Source organism: Atractosteus spatula, chromosome 4 (assembly GCF_055471065.1).
Source record: "Atractosteus spatula isolate fAtrSpa1 chromosome 4, fAtrSpa1.hap1, whole genome shotgun sequence".
NCBI classification, from domain to species: domain Eukaryota; kingdom Metazoa; phylum Chordata; class Actinopteri; order Semionotiformes; family Lepisosteidae; genus Atractosteus; species Atractosteus spatula.
Window position 1 is genome coordinate 19,970,219 of NC_142709.1, and position 18,053 is coordinate 19,988,271.

The 18,053-nt window shown below is 34.7% G+C and overlaps 1 protein-coding gene across 2 annotated transcripts in view; it reads right to left on the reverse strand.

The window, feature by feature from the left end:
* Nucleotides 1–4,899: 4,899 nt before the first annotated feature.
* diaph3 (diaphanous related formin 3) overlaps nt 4,900–18,053 on the reverse strand; it is a 458,904-nt gene continuing 445,750 nt past the window's right edge. For both annotated transcript variants that reach the window (XM_088913166.1, XM_088913165.1), the window contains one exon: nt 4,900–7,162. In XM_088913166.1, the coding sequence (XP_088769292.1) occupies nt 6,909–7,162 (254 nt within the window). In that variant the 3' untranslated portion in view covers nt 4,900–6,908. The remainder of the gene's footprint in view (nt 7,163–18,053) is intronic.

Consider the following 18,053-nt stretch of genomic DNA (forward strand, 5'->3'; position numbering starts at 1 on the left):
AGTAGGTGAATATTTTCACATTTGCTTGTGTACTTCCTTTATGTTTAGTGTAAAATACTAATTGATAGATTCATACAATACATATCAATATATACAGTATCTATTAATACAAGCACTTCATATATATATACTGTAGGGCACTTTATAATTTTTATAGTATCGTATATACAGTACTCCACATTTGTTAGGGATGTCAGATATAAAACACATAATAACATGGAGGCATTTAATAACTGAGTTAACATTGCATGAAAATACAGTATATTATTAGTGAACTTAATAAGAGCCCTTGTATTGCACAGCTGATACTTTTATCACCCATCACCTGGATTTTCATACTCATGTCAAAACAGGACATTGGGTGACTTACCAGCATAAAACACTAAAGGGTGCAGAGACAACCACTTAATCAATGTCTTAGCAGTGAAATGATGAATTATGACATTGGCATTGCAGGAAATCTGTTTGAGAAGAGGTCAATGTTGCTGCCACCCTGAATGTGTCTCTCCCACACCGTTATTCAATCGAGAAACAAACTTCAGAATGCAGTAGGTTTTCATGACTCAGTCCTGATGACACTGAAACATAATGAAGCAGAATAGACATGTGGGCCAGTCATACAGGTACAGGTATGTGGTGTAAACAGCTACTGTATCTACAGTATTTAATGCGAGATGGACTGTAGATGATGGACCTACTGTCATCTGGGTTTAGTCCAGATTTTGTTTGGTCTATATAGATGAAGGGTAATGTTCCACAGAACATACAACAGACAGGGATTTCAGTAACAATATACTGTATTACAGAGTTGGATGGATTTAGAACAGTTTTCATATCATATAGTAATACCAATTTAGCTGGAAGTCTGAGGGAAACATTTCCAAAATCTTTCAATAAAGAATTTAAAAGAAAAAAAATCCAAACAACTTTGAAAGTTTCATAGTAATATTCCAAAGACTGTAATCTGTTCCTGAATATGCTGCTTCTTGAATTTAAAAAGCAAATATTCAAGAACTCCTAAGAAATACATTTTGCAAATATTTTGTTTAAATAGACATCGCTCCGTATCTTCCTTTCCCCACTACTTTCCATCTCCCATCATCACTTCCAATTACCTCAAGCAGTAGATATGTGATGTCTGTGTTTGGACTACCAGGTGCTTTCAAGATTTCAACAGATGCCTCTTGTGCCCTTGTGTGGAAAAATGCAAATTGTAAATTGTCAGCAGTCATGTGGAAAGAGGATGTGAGTGGCTGGCACATTTTGAGCACTATTTGAGAAGCTAGTGCTGAATGAAGTCAAATCCAATAAGGCAGTGCTGAAAACTGGTTGCTCACAAAACAAATATGAGGCAAATTAAGCCAAACCCTTCCCAGTATGCTGAGAGGCACAATAATGTTTTTATTGTCAACTCCTGATGAATAAAGGAACTGAAATTTTTGTGCAGCCCTAAAAAGATTAATCTGTATTCTGAGTGAAGATAACACTCCAAGATCAAAATATGGTTATATAAAAAGCAGATTAGTTAATAAACTGATAAAACAGAAATCAGACTAACAAAATGGCAATTTTATCAATGATTTAAGATTAAGGAAATAAGGAATGCTACACTAAATTGCACATTATGGCATTATTTACAGGATGTTGAGATATTAAATATTAATGTGCATAGAGTTTCTACTGGCTTAGTCTAAAATAGCCATAAATGTCTGGCTTTAAAGAAACTGCTAAATGAGTGTTGTATATCCTGAATCACAGTTAGAACAGTTTTTATCATGAGCTTGTCCAGCTCCACACAGGCAACCAAGGAAGCATTTAAATAAATTAAAATAGAGAAAAAAGTATTTATTATTCCATTTCTTTTCAATTACAATGTGATTTCAATTTATAATGTAAATCATTTTAGATCTCTGAAGTATTTTAGCAATAGCAACCTAATATGAAGCATATTAGTGTGAAGAATATACAATTACAAAAAATCTTTTTCACATATTTTTTGGAGTATACTTTTACATTTGATTTTGTAAAAATTAAACAAGGATTATTCTTTCCCTCCAAAAATATATTTACTGGTTACTTTAATAACAGACTATTTGTAGCACTGGTACTGCAATTCTAGAATTGTCTCCTGGGGATTTGTGGGCCAACATTTTTTTCTCTAATGTCTGCATAAATTAACTCAAAGTGCACAGCCATTCTCTGCTTCATGAATCATCTGCAGAATTACTTTTAGTATTACAAGAATACCACCTGATCTAGCTATCGTTTGTCAATTTAAAAAGGTCAAAAGAAGGTGATTCTATTGTCTTCAATGGATTTTTCAGGCACTTTAGGCTTTCTGTGCACTACTGACAGCTTGGAAGAGAAAAGCTAATATTGTTCATGTACAGTATATCCTTATAAGCTTCAAGTAAAACTCATTTGAGTCTATTAAAGTACATAGTGCCATGTGAGATTATAATGCATGGAATACAAAAACAGTCAGCCAAGACGGATTTTAATGGAAAACAAGAATCCGTTCATTAAAAGCAGTGTTTTATGGGTGCCTCACTTGAAAATTAAAATGACAGTTCATCTAGATGGCAGATCTTCGTGCAAAGCATAAAAGTGCTTTATTTCCTGTTTTGCTTTATTAGGATTAGTGCAACAAAGAATGTATACACACTGCTTAGCATATAGTATGCCTTCACATCTATTAACAGGTGTAACCCCTGCTGCAATTACAGTATATTATTGTGTAACTGTAATTACTGTATCTAATTCCGTAGCAATGCAATGAGCTTTCTTCATGTAACATGGGATGTGACATTCCACAGTGATGTATAAAATGTCCCCATGTGCTTTTCTTTGCACTTATGAAAAGGTTATTGTGGAATCTATATATATATAATATGGCACATATTAAATTATTTAAAGCCTTTCTCAGTATCAATAAATCTATGACCATGTGAATCTTTTTTACATGATTGCTAATCTTTTGGGGATTAGCAATCTTGGGTACAAACCTGATTTCCTGTAAAAACAGGCTTGAACACAAGACGTCTGCGCAGTGATGTCATGCACTTCCATTCAATTTGCCGTTTGCTCCTCACCATGTTGCATCAGAAATGGTGAAGTGTACTGCCAAAACACGGAAACAGTTCAACCACTTCGGTGTTACAGTCCAACTGTGGTCATGTCATGTCGCCATTTTTTGTGGGTCTGGATTCTAGTCTTATCCCAGATGATCTTAATACCAACTGGGTAAGCTTTAGTTTACATGACTTTGAAAGTGACCTGTGGTACTTCCAATATTTTAGTAAGCAATGCAATATAGGCAGCACAGACCAAATCCACATTCTTAAGAATATTAAGTCCTAGCTTAGCCTTATGCACTATTCATTCCAGGGTCCAGATCACTGAATATAAAGCAAACAACTAGGCTAGACAGAGGCAGTCAAGACTGAGCTTCCTCTTCCATGGTTCAATAGCTTGGCAACTACCACTAATTTTAAGAGAGAATGGATCAATCTTCAATCACTTCTTGAACATAATTGTAGCAGTTAGGTAACAGTTTAGTACATTCATTGTTGAAGTGATAATAAGTGATAGGGTTGCAGTTGTGAACTAACATGACAACTTTCCACCTTTTTTTTTCTGGTGCCAGATCTTCTTCTTTTTCTAATTTCAAAAGAAAATTGAGCTAAAATTCCCTGAGATTCACAGTGCTTTGTTTCATCTGCTGATTTAAACTTTTACTAATACTTTCAGAAAATCAGAAAGACATTTTGCTCTGGAGCAAAAGACTTTGAAAACCCATATGTAAATGTATTTTTAATTCCAACAGATTAAAAGTGTGATGTGCTGTATAGAAAATTAAGGTGCAATTTGATTAAACACGAAGAGAATTTGATATAGTTTAAGAATAACTGTACATACAGTGGGAATAAAAAGTGTAAGTGTATCTTAAAATCCTGAAGTAGCAATTTGTAATAACTAAGCAATATGTTTCTTTCATTATGTAGCCGTTAGGGTACAAAGAATACATACAGAGCTACAGATATACACTTGGAAAACTCAAAACACCTTCACGAAAATGTTAATAATTCTCTTTCTGAAAATCCTCACTTGTAATTCTGAGCCTTCTGTGATTCATAATGCCATTGATTTTCTGAACCTAAATACTTGGAACTTAACTTTGAAAAGACAAAGAATAAAGAATGCAGCTAAGAGATTTAATGCCATTTTAAATCTTCAGTATTAACTTACAATGCCTCTTAGGTTTGGGAAGGAGAAAATATTAAATGCACAATAAAAAGTGAGTTTAAAAAGCATGAGGGAAAACAGAGATACCTTGGTTTCAAAATATAACATTGATAATACACAGGTGCAAAAGAGACTGAATCTAAAAACACATCAAATGGAATAAATGGAAAAATAATAGGTAACATTAAGAAAAAGTTGCATTGTCTTTTAATTCACAAGCAATTAAGGATCATGCTGCTGAGTAAACTGGTGGACCTGCAATTCCTGTTTAATTTTCTTCTCTCTACACTGGAAAATATAAATAATCCTTGAAAGTCAAATTGCTTTATAGCTCAGCATGTGTCACATTTGTGGAACAAAGCCCTGGGCCACATATTTAGATTTTGAACAGATTAATTAAAATGCAATCCATACCTATGGAGTTTTTAATAATACATTAAAAACTGTTGATTGTACTGTAGGTTGGGCTTTTTTCATTACATGTACAACCTAATATGTAGTGGTGCGTAAAATCAGGTACACATTAACAGGAAATGATGACAGCTAAATCATTTTTTGTTAATGAAATGAGACGTGCTGAATGACAAAACAAAATCCAATTAAAGTATCAAATACTTTTCTTCTATCCACTTATTCATACAAAACAAGGAAACATTTGCACAAGCTTTCTTTTATTGTATAAATGATGCTACAAAATGAGCAGTTCCCAGTTCTTACATTATCCTCTAATTAAACAGTGCTGATGATCTGAAGTAGGGAATAAGAAAAGTGAATTTAATAAAGATATAACAAAAAACAGTTTGGATAGAGATATAGCTACCTTGTCTGATTTAAGTCTAATAATTAAATTTTGTGAATAGATTATCACCCTTGTAGTGCCTGAGAGAATATGCGATTATTACAATTAACTGTGAAAATTCCCTCTGTGTGTCTCAATCCAATTCAACACCCACCACAAAACACATTCATATCGGTATTCAACAGGGAAGAACCAACAAATTACAGGACAAATCCACTTACTGCAATTACATGTTCACTCAAATTGAAATAGTGAAAGAAAAAGGGTTATTTTAAATGGTAGGTAATATTTAGCAAGTCTACCTTTGCCAAGCATTTGCTTTGCTCACAGACCTTGAATCAGCAGCAGACAACTTTACCAATAATTACATTTTAAAATAATAATTTAGAATACAGTCAATATTGAATGATTATCATAGACAAAACTATACAATGGCACCAATTAGTATAACCACAGACGGACCTGAATAAAGCAAAACGTTGCCATAAACCCACTGGTTGCTGGTTTCTGTTATACCTACTCAATAGAAAACTGAATATGCAATTCATGACTAACAGGCAGGTCAATGTTCTGGTTTAATCCAGGTCAGTGACTGAAGCCATCACGAAGAGGACATGAACTCATGTAGCTGAAAATAACATAAAAAGACCAAGGGACAAAGTGCTATTCTGCCAATCCTACGTAAATGTGAACACAATACACACAATTAGAAATACAATAAAATGATGCATGTATATCTGTTTATATGTGTATAATAAACGTATTATTGCATATTATTGTAGTCACATGTGAACAAAGAATGCTGATTTACATGATATTTATATAGATGCCAAAGCATAACAATAATGTTTTATGTAATACACAATATTCTGTTCAAGGGTTAAACATAAGAAGACATATTATGACTTCACTTTTTGGCAGAAAGCTTAAAAGGGAATTAAAATGAGAAGTAGACTGGATGACTGGATCCATTTTCACAACTAATGATTGGTGTGTAAATGCAGTGTGTTTATATATAGAAAAGCAATAATGCAAAAAGTGTATACAGTATGCAAAACCAATCTGCAATGTATATTGAGGGGTATTAAAAATACAACAAGCTTCCAATATTATTTTGCTGTGTTTTAATACCTCTCAGTATACAGCATTTATAAGGGGTGGGGAAAGAGGATGTTAAAAGAACTGCATTTAAACTGAGACAAAGCTCAGGGCACTGGCGCTGTTGCATTATGAGACACCATATAAACTCCATATTTTAACTTGCACATAAAAAAATTAATATACATAACTTTATTTTTTTATTTTGATTTGCATAGACTTAAAATTACATGTGAAGAGATAAAATATAATTATTTTTGTTAATTTTACATTTTGGGTATTGTGATATTTTTCTTTCTCACTACTGTATGCAGGATACAGTTCTTGTAGAAATCACATTTTGCTATAGGTATTAAAGTATATACTTAAAAGGATTCCTGAATAACAAATCATCCATTTTATTAATTGGAATAATGTCTATTTTTTCTCCATCACCTATGAGAGAAGAAGCACAATACATGTATCATTTATGTTGTATACAAGGGCAACATTCAGCAGAAGAACCATATTCAACTTATTACCTTTTACCCACACTAACATTCAGATGTTATGGAACAAAATGTCAGGCTCTGAAAAAGGTTAAGGATCTTCAAGTAAAGGTTAATTGTGAGAGTTATGCGATAGACCACTTTTGCTCATTAGAAAAATGACACCACACTATTGTGATGAGCTTGTTGGTTGAACAGTCTAACCAGACAGGTTGTCACATTACTCTCTTTCACAGGAACATGTGCATAGCAGATAGCATGGCTGTCCTGTTGAAAGGTTACAAGGCTCTTAATCTGGCCAGGAGAGCCTCTACGTCATTCTCTCCTTTAGAGGGGCAGCCTCCAAGCTCAGTTTCCTTCTCTTTGCTGCTTGAACTATACTGGGTCTCTCGCTTCCCAGACGATTTGCCTCTTCCTGTAGCTGAATGAGGCTCCACCTCATAATTAGGCTCCTTGGTGGCTGGTGATCTTGTCGAGTTGAAATTAATATTCTGCCGAGACCGTGACCTTTCAAAAGGTGTCTTCATGTTTTCTGCAGTAGAGAGAGAAAAAATAAGTAGAAACTGAAGAGGTGATCTCATGAAAGTTTGAAAAAGCTGGTTTAAAAGGGGGGCATGTAAAACAGAGAAATCATTAAACAAATAGTAGAGGTTGATGAAGAGGAAAAGAAGCTTTCAGTGGAAGAGGATGAAGCAAGAAGGTGTCAATCAGAAGGAGATGCAAATGACTACCAAGGGATGAAGAGATGACTAAAATAATTAAATGGAACTGTAACTAGAACCCAACAGTGGCCTGTTTTGAAGTAATACTTTTACTGAGCAAATTCAGCCTGAGGGAAAAATGGTACTGATGTAGGCAATGCATCTTTAATAGACTGATTTATATTTTGCATTTTCATGTTCAGCTAGACAAGTGGAATCACCATTTAGTGGTAACACTTTCACCTCCTCACCTTGGTTTTCAACAAAATATACAATACAATACCAAACACATGTGCCAGTATTTAATTCACAGAGAACCCTTCTTTTCCTTTCTGATTTTTTCCAGCATGCAACTAATATGTGACAGTGATCGTGACTTATCACCTTCTATAACAGTCTGTGGCATTGGTTTGATGATTAAATGGCTCTTGCTGATTGACTTTTTCCAAGACAGCCTGAGCAAATTCCACCTTTTTTTACTCCACATGGCTCACTGGCAATGAATGTGCATTATGAATTACAGCCCCTTAGCAGATCTCAAACTTTAAAAAAAGGAAAACTCTATATTCATGTAACCTTGAGCAGGCTCGAAAAACAGCTTCGACAAACTTGACATGACATTTAAAGTTTTTCAGTTATTCTGTAAAAGATGTTCTATCATCCCATCAGTAATGACTTTGGAGCAGAGGCAGTCACTCATGACATTGTGTTTTATGGCTACGCTGAAAATTCTTACCAAAAACAGCTTGAACATTAAAAGGTACCTGCGGAAGATATTTACTGCAGTGTCATTTCTTGACCAGAGGCTTCTTGTGATGGATGAGTATTTTACACAGTCACTTGGACAATCTCAACAAATCTCTTGGAATAATCACCTTGAGGTCATTGCAAAGAAAATGGAGGCTTCAGTCAAATATACCTCTTCTAAAACAGAATATATATAATTTTATATACGTCACAAATATATAAGGACACACAATGGAAGTGCAAAGGTCTTATACAGTATTAATATTTTTATGCCAATAACTCATTGGGCATGTTATTTACATTTTAAATAGTGTGAGGTTGAAAGGTGGTTAGAGTACTGTTGTATCTTAAACAAAACAGAGTTAAAATAATTATGTGATTTAAAGGCAGGTGCTCAGTGTCTGGTATTTCAGCTTAGTTAAAATTGCTAGATCACCATGAAATGATTAAGAATATGAATACACATCCATTCAAACAGAACTGATTTTATTAAAGGCAAGACAGATTCGACCAGATTTTGTTTAAGGCAAGAAAGATAGGACCAGTACTGACTGAGTACTGAAGGCTGCACAGGTGTCGAGATCTTGACATTGCCCGGTTTACTTCTTATGAGTCCAACAAAACATCTGGAGAACCAGTTCACCAACGCCATTAACAACCACAACCAGCCAGGCTTCGCTAGCTAACACCAGGTGCAGAAGAAGAGCTGCAGAACATCTCTCAGCAGTATATCCAGTGAGTGTTCAGGTCTATACATCAATACATACATAATGTTTTCAATTCGATAGTGTGCCAGTCATTCTGCAGCCTTATCATGAATCTTTGATCTAATTTTTTATCACAATTTCTGTAACAGTGTTTGACAAATGAGCTCAATTCTAGATGTTTTGTTTAGAAAGTAGGATACAGATTATTTAAAACATTTATGCACAACATTCTAAGTGTAAATACCAATTTGTCACATAGATACTAATAACAAATAAAAAAGGAAAGGAAAGGTTTAGGTTTTCTCAGATTTCACAAGTAGTCGAAGTAAAAAGACTAACTGCTCTTCACTTTACTGTTTAATCCATGTTCATTTAGCCAGATCTCCTCCACGGCTGCTGTGATCTCATTAATCTGGTTTTTAATTTGTTGCTGCAGTGATTCCTGTCTGCCTGCCTGTCTTTTTTTGTCACTTCTGATGCTCTGTGAAAGTTATCTTCAGGCCACACTCATTAGCTCTGTTTACAGGCAAGATTTCCAAAAGCTTATTCTTTTCTTGTGCTATTTAGATGATGTGAGCATCAACAGCTTTTTTTTAACATTATTTTAAATTATGGTTCTTTTTAATGAACAATTAACTAGACAGTTGAAAATGAAAGAACTGAAACAACCCATCTTGTGATCAGCTATTAAACCAATATGTAGACAGGGAAATTCTTAGTCTGTTATTGTCATGTCTTCTATTACAGTAACCCTGATTATTCATGACTGACGTGGCCTGCCTCGAAACCTTTACAAGACCCACACAACACTGAAATCCTTAGGAGAAAAAAAAGATCTAGGTTAGCTCAAAGATTTGTTTATAGAAATGGCATAACTTTTATTATCCCATAGGTATCTCACAGTGCAAGTTGAAACTGTTACCGGCTACTTAGTATAGTGGGGGTTTGTATCTTGCATGTTTTGTTACTTGTATGAGTTTTGAAGTTCCTAAGAGATACAGATTTTAATCTGGCAGTCTGGCTGCATGTGTCACAAAGAAACTATGATTAGAATCATTGAGACTCGTGCCTAAGAAGAGCGGAGGTTGCTGCAATGCTTAGACTCGTTGCTAGAGTGTAACTGGTTTTGCAGTGTCAATGAGACTGCTATGGTCTAAGACCTGTCAAATCTGCTGCCCAGAGGCTAGGTCTTAGATCCACTTTCTGGTTACAGAGGGTTTGTCCATTGCAGATCTGAGTTTTGTGGGTGAGGGCATACGGACAGTCTGAATCCAGTGTCCATCTGCTTGTGCTACACAAAAACATATTTTACTTAACATATCACATTGTAATGACTTTTCCTGTATCTGCATTCTGTGTGGAGCACAGTGTTTTTAACAACACTACACCATACGTTAATGAATCAATAAGTTGAAACTGGTCAATTAATTTTACAAATGCAATAATAGTAACTGTTACAATAAATTATCTTTATTGTGGTACACAGGTCTAAAAGCACACATCATTATATTTAAGGGTGCAAAATTCTAAGTAAATACTTAAACAAATAATTGTCCCATTCTTTCTATTCATATCTTTCAAAATACAACATTATCATGTCTATTGCTGCTGATGCACTTAAAGAACAACTATTAACTATTTTTTTTCTAATTAGGAAATTTAAACACCCATAAAGTATGTGTGAAATATGCTTGTATACTTTAGGAGGAAATGCAGTACTTAATAATTTAAATGTGTTGCTATAAATACATGCAATAATTCTGTCATGCATATTCTGTAAATGACTTTTAACTGCATAATACATTAACAGTACTGTAGTTTTAATGTCACAACTAAACTGATGACAGAAACAACAAGGTTAGCATATTTGATTGTTATATTGTTCACTCACAATATAACACTCACTCACTTACTGTATATGACAGTGTTTTTTGGTAACAAATTTCAATGCCAATTTTCAGAACCTCCATAGGCTGTCTGAGCCTGCAAAGACAGGGATGAAAATAACCAGTACCTTTAGCTTCCCTAACACTTGATGAAAAGAATGCTAATTGTTAGTGATAAGGGAAATGTGAGCTCACGTGGAATCGCTCTCCATTTCCCTTCATCTACTCTGTAAAGCTGATTGCTCGGCCCAGCAAAACACTTTGTCTAGACCAGCATCCGATATTAAAAGTAAAAGGTTAGGGATCATCTTGGGACTTTAATTATGCAAAAGGCAGCTAAAAACAAACCTGATCAGAAGACGCAAAGACTACGCAGAAAGGCTCCTTCACTCTCTGACAGAGGAGGTTAAGAAAACATTTATGATAAAAATTGGAGCATCTGCTGATTATAGTTGAAGCTGCAGGACACCACCATTAAATCACTGAACCGTCTTGGCAGCTTCTGGGTACTTGGACTCTGCGGGGGCTTCATTCCACTGGTAATTTACAAAGAAGGCTGCCAAAAACTGAATTAATGCCAAAAATACTTCATTATGAGAAGAAATCTCTGGTCATTCAGACCCTGCACTGCAATCACAAAGAAGGATTTTAAATCTACTGTAGGTAATCACCTAAGCAGATGGATTTTTAGCCCTCATAAATCCCACTACTTAATAGGACTGTGAAACATTAAAACTGATACATTCTTCAAAAGAGCTATAATGCCCTTTATTGATAACTAAACTTAATTTTATGATCCATTTAGCCTGTAGCTCATTCATCTCTTTCAACAGTACTTACCCTTTATTTAACTACTTTTGGGGAAAGGCTGATGACACCCAAAGACAAGGTCAGGTTGGAATTCAGTTTAATTCTATAAATGTGTGGAACAGACTAGAACATTTTTGCATTTAATGCTTTAATTGATGTATTTATGTGTTAAAGGTGTGATTAGCTGAATAGGAACCACAAAGATTATGTGATGTGGTTGCTAAGCAAACAGGGGCACACAAAATGAGGCGGGGGGGATGGGGTGGGCAGTTGAACCATAAATCAAGACGACAGTACAATTATGCCCTGAACTGTCTTGTTGAAGGACTTACAGAGCAGTGACCTGCACATTATCCCACTTCAGAACATTATTTAAACAGTAATTAAGGAAATAATTTGCAAGTCGAGTCATTTGAAAGACAGCAAATGATTTCCCTTCCCCCAGTTTCTACAGGTATCATGTTTTTGGTAGCTGTTGCATGTTTCCCCCTTTCTGTCTATGGATAAAAGATACAGGGAACAAAATCTATTAAAAAAAGAGAAAAAAATCCACAGAAATCCACAGAGGTTTAAAGCTTGTGATGTAACCCACAGCATGTCCTATTGTAATTCATATCAAAGCCTTCTCCACTGCTGAACTGGGATTTTTTCGCTTGATGCTATTCTCATCATGTATTTAACACCAGAATGTCTTTGTTGAAATACAGAAAGTGAATCGGTAATGCTGTTGGTAGAAAACTGCATAATTTGGGCAATGTTTTTTTTCCATATGACTGACAGGCACAGTTCTGAAATTACAGCTAACACCTTTGTTGGCATTGTATAATCACAGCGATTTATAAAGAACACCAGCAAGCAATGTTAATCCTGTGCATTAATGTGTCTGAAAATTAATTTAAAATTTGAAATGTTTTAATGCTTACTTGAATCCAAGAAGAATTTTCATCAAGTTACATTTGTCATAAAGAAGAAATACTGTAGTGAATGGGTTGAAGTCCCTCCAGTTACTAGCAATATTAAAATTATTACAAATTTGAGATTCTTTAAGTCTCCAACTGATGTAAGCAGCAAGCAGCAAAAATTACATTTTATAATACATAACACATAAATTATATTATATTGCCACATCTGTTGTACCTGTACTTTTGCTAGGGTTTTTCTGTGACAGGTACAGAGTTGTGTTTGGACAACTGTTACTAGCCACACTGGACTGTGAAGTTCTATTTTGGATCTTTCAACTTTAGGTACCTTTTGTTGGATGGTCTATAATGTGGAGAGTTGTTATAAGGTAAGTTGGAAAGGTCTGGACTACACAAGTCAAAGCTTAGCATGTGTGTAAGATGTGTGCTATAACCAGGTAATAATGTCCTGCTGCCATTTGTTTCTGATCTTGCCATTATATCTGCTTATGGTTTTTCTTCTTATAATTCTGTTGTAATACAGTTGTAATACAGTATGAAAAATAAACTACTGTATAAACCAAAAGAAAACCACATTTGTCCAGACATTTTAAACATATTTAAAAAGCCGAGGGGCTCAGATGATAAAGAAACAATCTCCATCCTGAGCTCTTTAAAGTTTAAGAGTGAAATGCATGACTAGTATAGATGCTACAGTTAAAATTTGCTGCCCTAAAGTCTTAACCCTACCCACTGAATGCAAAACACATGTGAAGCATGAAATCTTATTATTACGCTTTAGTGGGTGAACTGATTTTAAAATAAGATTCACTTAAAGCAGTAGCTGCTAGATGTACTGTGCCTAACTGAAATATATATATTTGGAGCTAGCTGGAACATTTAAACGAGTATGAGTTGGCAGCACAGACATTGCAAATATGCTACTGTGTCATTTTTGGAAAGAGAGTGAAAAAAATGTGTGACCGATTAGTTAGTGAACAAGGTTAATCAGGGAGAACAACCCTGAACCACCATTCCAATCAATCCTTTATCACTGCCACTACTGACCCAAAACCTTAAGTGGGTTGCACTGACTGGAGCACATGAAGCTGCAGATGGTCATTTTCGCAACATGACAGACATTCTTGCTTTATGCTAATCTTATTTACACGGTGTGTAATGGAGTGAAGATGTCTGTTCAGCTTTTGATTACTTAATTCTCAGGTCTATTTCCTGAACATTACAGCTGCAGTTACAGTGAGGAACATATACAAAACAATAGGCTAGTGGAAAAAAAAAACTGGCATCAATTCTAAGAAAGTTAAGGATGTTTTAAGCCCCTTTCATACTTGCAGACAAAACTTCATCTGGGTCCAAGATTATACCTGGGCCTTGAACTGACATGAGAAGTGCTGGGTAAGTGTAAAACAAAGTGTGAGGTGTGAAACCATGGTCTAAACTAAGTATATCTGTAACAAATGCAATGAAATTCCTTAATATTTATAAGTTTAGAATTGACAACTGTGTTGTTCATAACTTTGCTTCCAGATGAACCCTGTGACGGTACATGGGGCAGAATGAAGACATGTAGGCACACTCCTCTGACTTGTCCAGTGAGTCCTTCACCTTTTAACATGCACCAGATGAAAGAGAGGTTCGGCAGTCAAGAAGTTGTGGGTGTTGTTGTGTGAGAGCGAATACCATACAACCTTCAATGGAGCTGAGCCATTTGGGGAATGTGCTGCCACTTGTGAAATCCAAAATCAGTTAATGACATGCCCCAGTCACAGACCTACAATCGAAGTGCTCAAGCTGAACTCAGTCTTGCACTTACCACTTGAGCCACTAAAAAGGCTAACTAAATAAATACAAGTCTGATCCAACAAAATTATGCGGTCTGAAGAATTTAAATGTTAATCCCATAAATCCAATTTTAATTAGCAGTTTAATTTACAAAATGAGTTATTATTATTTTTATTATATTTCTACTATTCTAATATTTCTATTATAATTCATCCATTAATTATCATGTAAAGCTTATTGAACAATGCAATGACACTTCCTTTATTAAACTTGAGCTTGATCCAAATATATTAAAAGGTGGGTACACTCATCAATAAAACAAAACTTTTAAATATCTTAACATGAAATTACCTGTGTAAAGTGAACAACCATTAACCTTGTCCAGCACGTAAATTGTAATTGAATAATAAAAATGATACTGATAAAGGTTTCTCCATTGTTCCATATCAATCCTGTAGGAATTTTATAAAAGCTTTTCAAAAGGGTCAAGATTTCAGCAAAGCATGGCTGTTTTCTTGACAAATCCCCAACTTACATTAAGCACCGACCATTCATTTTCTCTTGTTCAATCAGCCCACATCCTGAGATGGGTCTCTGCCAACCGGGTCAACCTTCTCTTGCCTCAGATATGTGGTTTCATACTAGATAAAATTTTCATCTGAACAGCCACTCAGGTCAGAATGTCAGTGTGCAAGCACAACCTAGATAAATACCACTTAAACAAAATGTAAGTTCAATATACTACCAGGTTCTGTTTAAAAAAATCCTTTAAATCCCCTGCAAATTAATTTAAACCTGTCACATATTTATGTCTTTCCTGAATTCTTTGAAAATATATGAATATGTATATCCAGATTACTCACACTAACAACAGGGTGTCTAGAACACCCACTCTGCTGTCAACAGTGTGAAGGGTAATATTGATTACTGTCTAGTTTGGGTTCCCGTATATAGTAATTGTCAGCTAGTTAACCATATACAAGAAAAAAATACCTTTAAAAAGTTGTAATAAACTAGATACATACCTGTATACTCTGTACACAAACATATATACACATTTATAAGTGGTATCATTTCTAAATATATGAAACAATATATTCTAGTGTGTCACTCTAGAGAATATAGATTTATTAGTTAATTAGACAGGGATAAATATTTTTGTCTTTCATGACAGTATGGCACACATTGATTGTAGGGTTTTATTGTCTGCAGGATGTTAAAAAAGGGGTCAAAGTATGAATAAGTGTTAAACAATTGGCCTGCATGTAATCCAGATGTAATATGTATATTAGTTCCTCTATTTTTCTTTTAGACCTAATAAATTCCCCCCTAAAAACTGTGATTGTTATAATCTTCTACTGAATTTAATCCAGTATATTTTGGTTCTGATTTTCAATTTGATTCACAACATTTCCTATTTTATATGGAAACCTATTTCGACAGCTTTCAATATGCACATCTACTTCTGTGAGACTTACTTATAAATTCAAAACAGCCTAGAGTCATGTTCCATATTTCATTCAAGTTGAATATTTAAAAAGATCAACCCACTCAAAAACCTATAAAACCTTTCTTACTGGGTCTACTGTCCTATAAATAAAATTTCACATGCCATATCGTATTAAAGCTAGCCTCATCATGCATCTACCAGAGAGAAACAATACTGTTCTAGTTAAAAGCCAGTCCACTAGAATATTGTACAATTTCAGATGTGTCTTTTCACGTGACAGAGGCATGAAAGTAGTTGTGCTGTAGAAATTACACTTTATCTGAGATATAGAGTATATTTCACACAATTCATATGAGGAAATAAGCTGTTCAACTGACATTAAAGAGTTGCAACAATACTCAGCTTTAAAGATAAATATTTGTGTGGGTTTATGAGCTTTGATACCAACAAATTTGAGATTCTTTCCAAAATGACCTCACCACATTGCTCACTTTTAACTGAATTCTGTAGTTGGTTTGTATACCTTGATTGCTTTTTTTGTTAACGTTCATTTGTTTTATTTTCAACATTTTTTTCTTGTCAGCTTTTTACATTTGTCAATAGAGAAACTAAATGACATGGTCTTCTTGTTCAAGCTCCTATAGGTTTTTTTTCTCTTGTAACTTGACTTTTGTCCATTGCCAGTATCCTTTTTTTGTCTATTGCTCTAAAGAATTCAAGATTTCTTTTACCTGATTTGGCTTATCAAATTTTGATTTGATTTGTGAGGTCTTCATTGGTCTGGAGATAGCACTGATTTGCCAATAGGATCTCCAAGATTTTGGCATAACTAAACTTTAAGCTATATATTCTAACACTCTTTGTTTATTGCTCCCTCATAGTGCCTACAACATAAAATGAGGCGTTAACAAAACCATTTTCATAAGTATCTTCTTCAGACTTAGTGTTTCCCATTTTATATAAAGGAAGCTAGTTTCCAATCCCCATGGACAGTATCCTCTGCCTGGGGCAATCTGGGTTCCTTTTTACACTTTTTTGTATGTCCGGAATTAAGTTGAAGAAACATGTCCCTTCTTGTTTATCCATTATTCTAATTTGGAACAAGTTAAGGTTTATTTCATGCTAAAAAGAACAGAAAAGAAACAGTGTTTCGGTTGTGGAGCCTTCTTCTTTTCTGCTCTTTTCAGCATGAAATAAACTTTACTTGTTCCTTTGCAGCCCACGTATGCTGACGCAGCTACCTACTTGAACTATATTATTTTAATTAGGTATATTCAGTATTCACAATTTGTGCTCTTGCTAGATGAAGATTGTAATCTGGACCTCTATCTGCAATAGAAGATCAGGCTGGCTACTGTAAATTAGTTACTGATGTTGTATAGTGAGCCTCCACATCCCCCTGATCGTATGAATGATCGCTGTTGTGGATGTCATGTCAAAGTCTAGTTACATAGGGCTTTCCTTCTAGCTGTTTGAATGTATTTCGCTTGTGTACTGTTATTTTTGGAGAAAAAAACATTTTTCACACAAAAATCAAAAGGTGTGATTTAAAACTAACAGCTTAATAGTAACAGTTTGTGTTTGTGCTTTAAGAATAACTATGACTACAAAGATACAAACAATGTAGGAAAAAGGGGTAGTTATACAGTTATGGTTGAAGTAGTATACTGTATGTTACAATAAAAATATGTAAAAGGCTAAGCAAAAGACACTTACATTTCAGTTTATTCTAAATTTATGCACTAAATAGCATTCATCAATACACAGATACATTTTATATATTTGTAACCATAATGGAAGAGTTCCTGTTTTCATTTGTTTCACTTCTCAGTCAAAAAGAATACAATGTCTAATACAGAGACTGCCGAACAACACAGTGTGTAAGATTATCTTCAAACGGGGCTAATCTTACAGTCTCAGACTGGAGACTGCACCAGGTGGTGCTCCCAGCTGTGTGCAAAGTGAAAGAAATGATAGGGCTAGTCCGTGCAAGGTTAGGCACACACTCCCACATTACTTTCAAGGAAACAGCAATAGGACTTTATTGCTTCAAGACAGCACACATTGTAAAGCTCCTACAATAAAGATTCAAGAAATATATCCCGCAGAGACACTGATATGTTCTATGTGTCATTTGACCTTTTTTCCTGTCTGAGGAGAAAAATTTAGGACAATATTTTTGCAATTATTTAGGTAAGGCTCATAATGAAATAGATAGAATGATACATGCTTATTTCTAAATAAATACAATGAAGATTGCCAGTTAATTCCATCTGGCTCATTGCAGAAATATAATCACATGAAAAAATAAACTCAATTTGAACAATGCAAATATGTGGAATAAGTGTATTTTGATTCATATACATGTAAGTGGACTGTAGAAAACATGTTTGACAGTTCCTCCCAAAAAAATACAATGT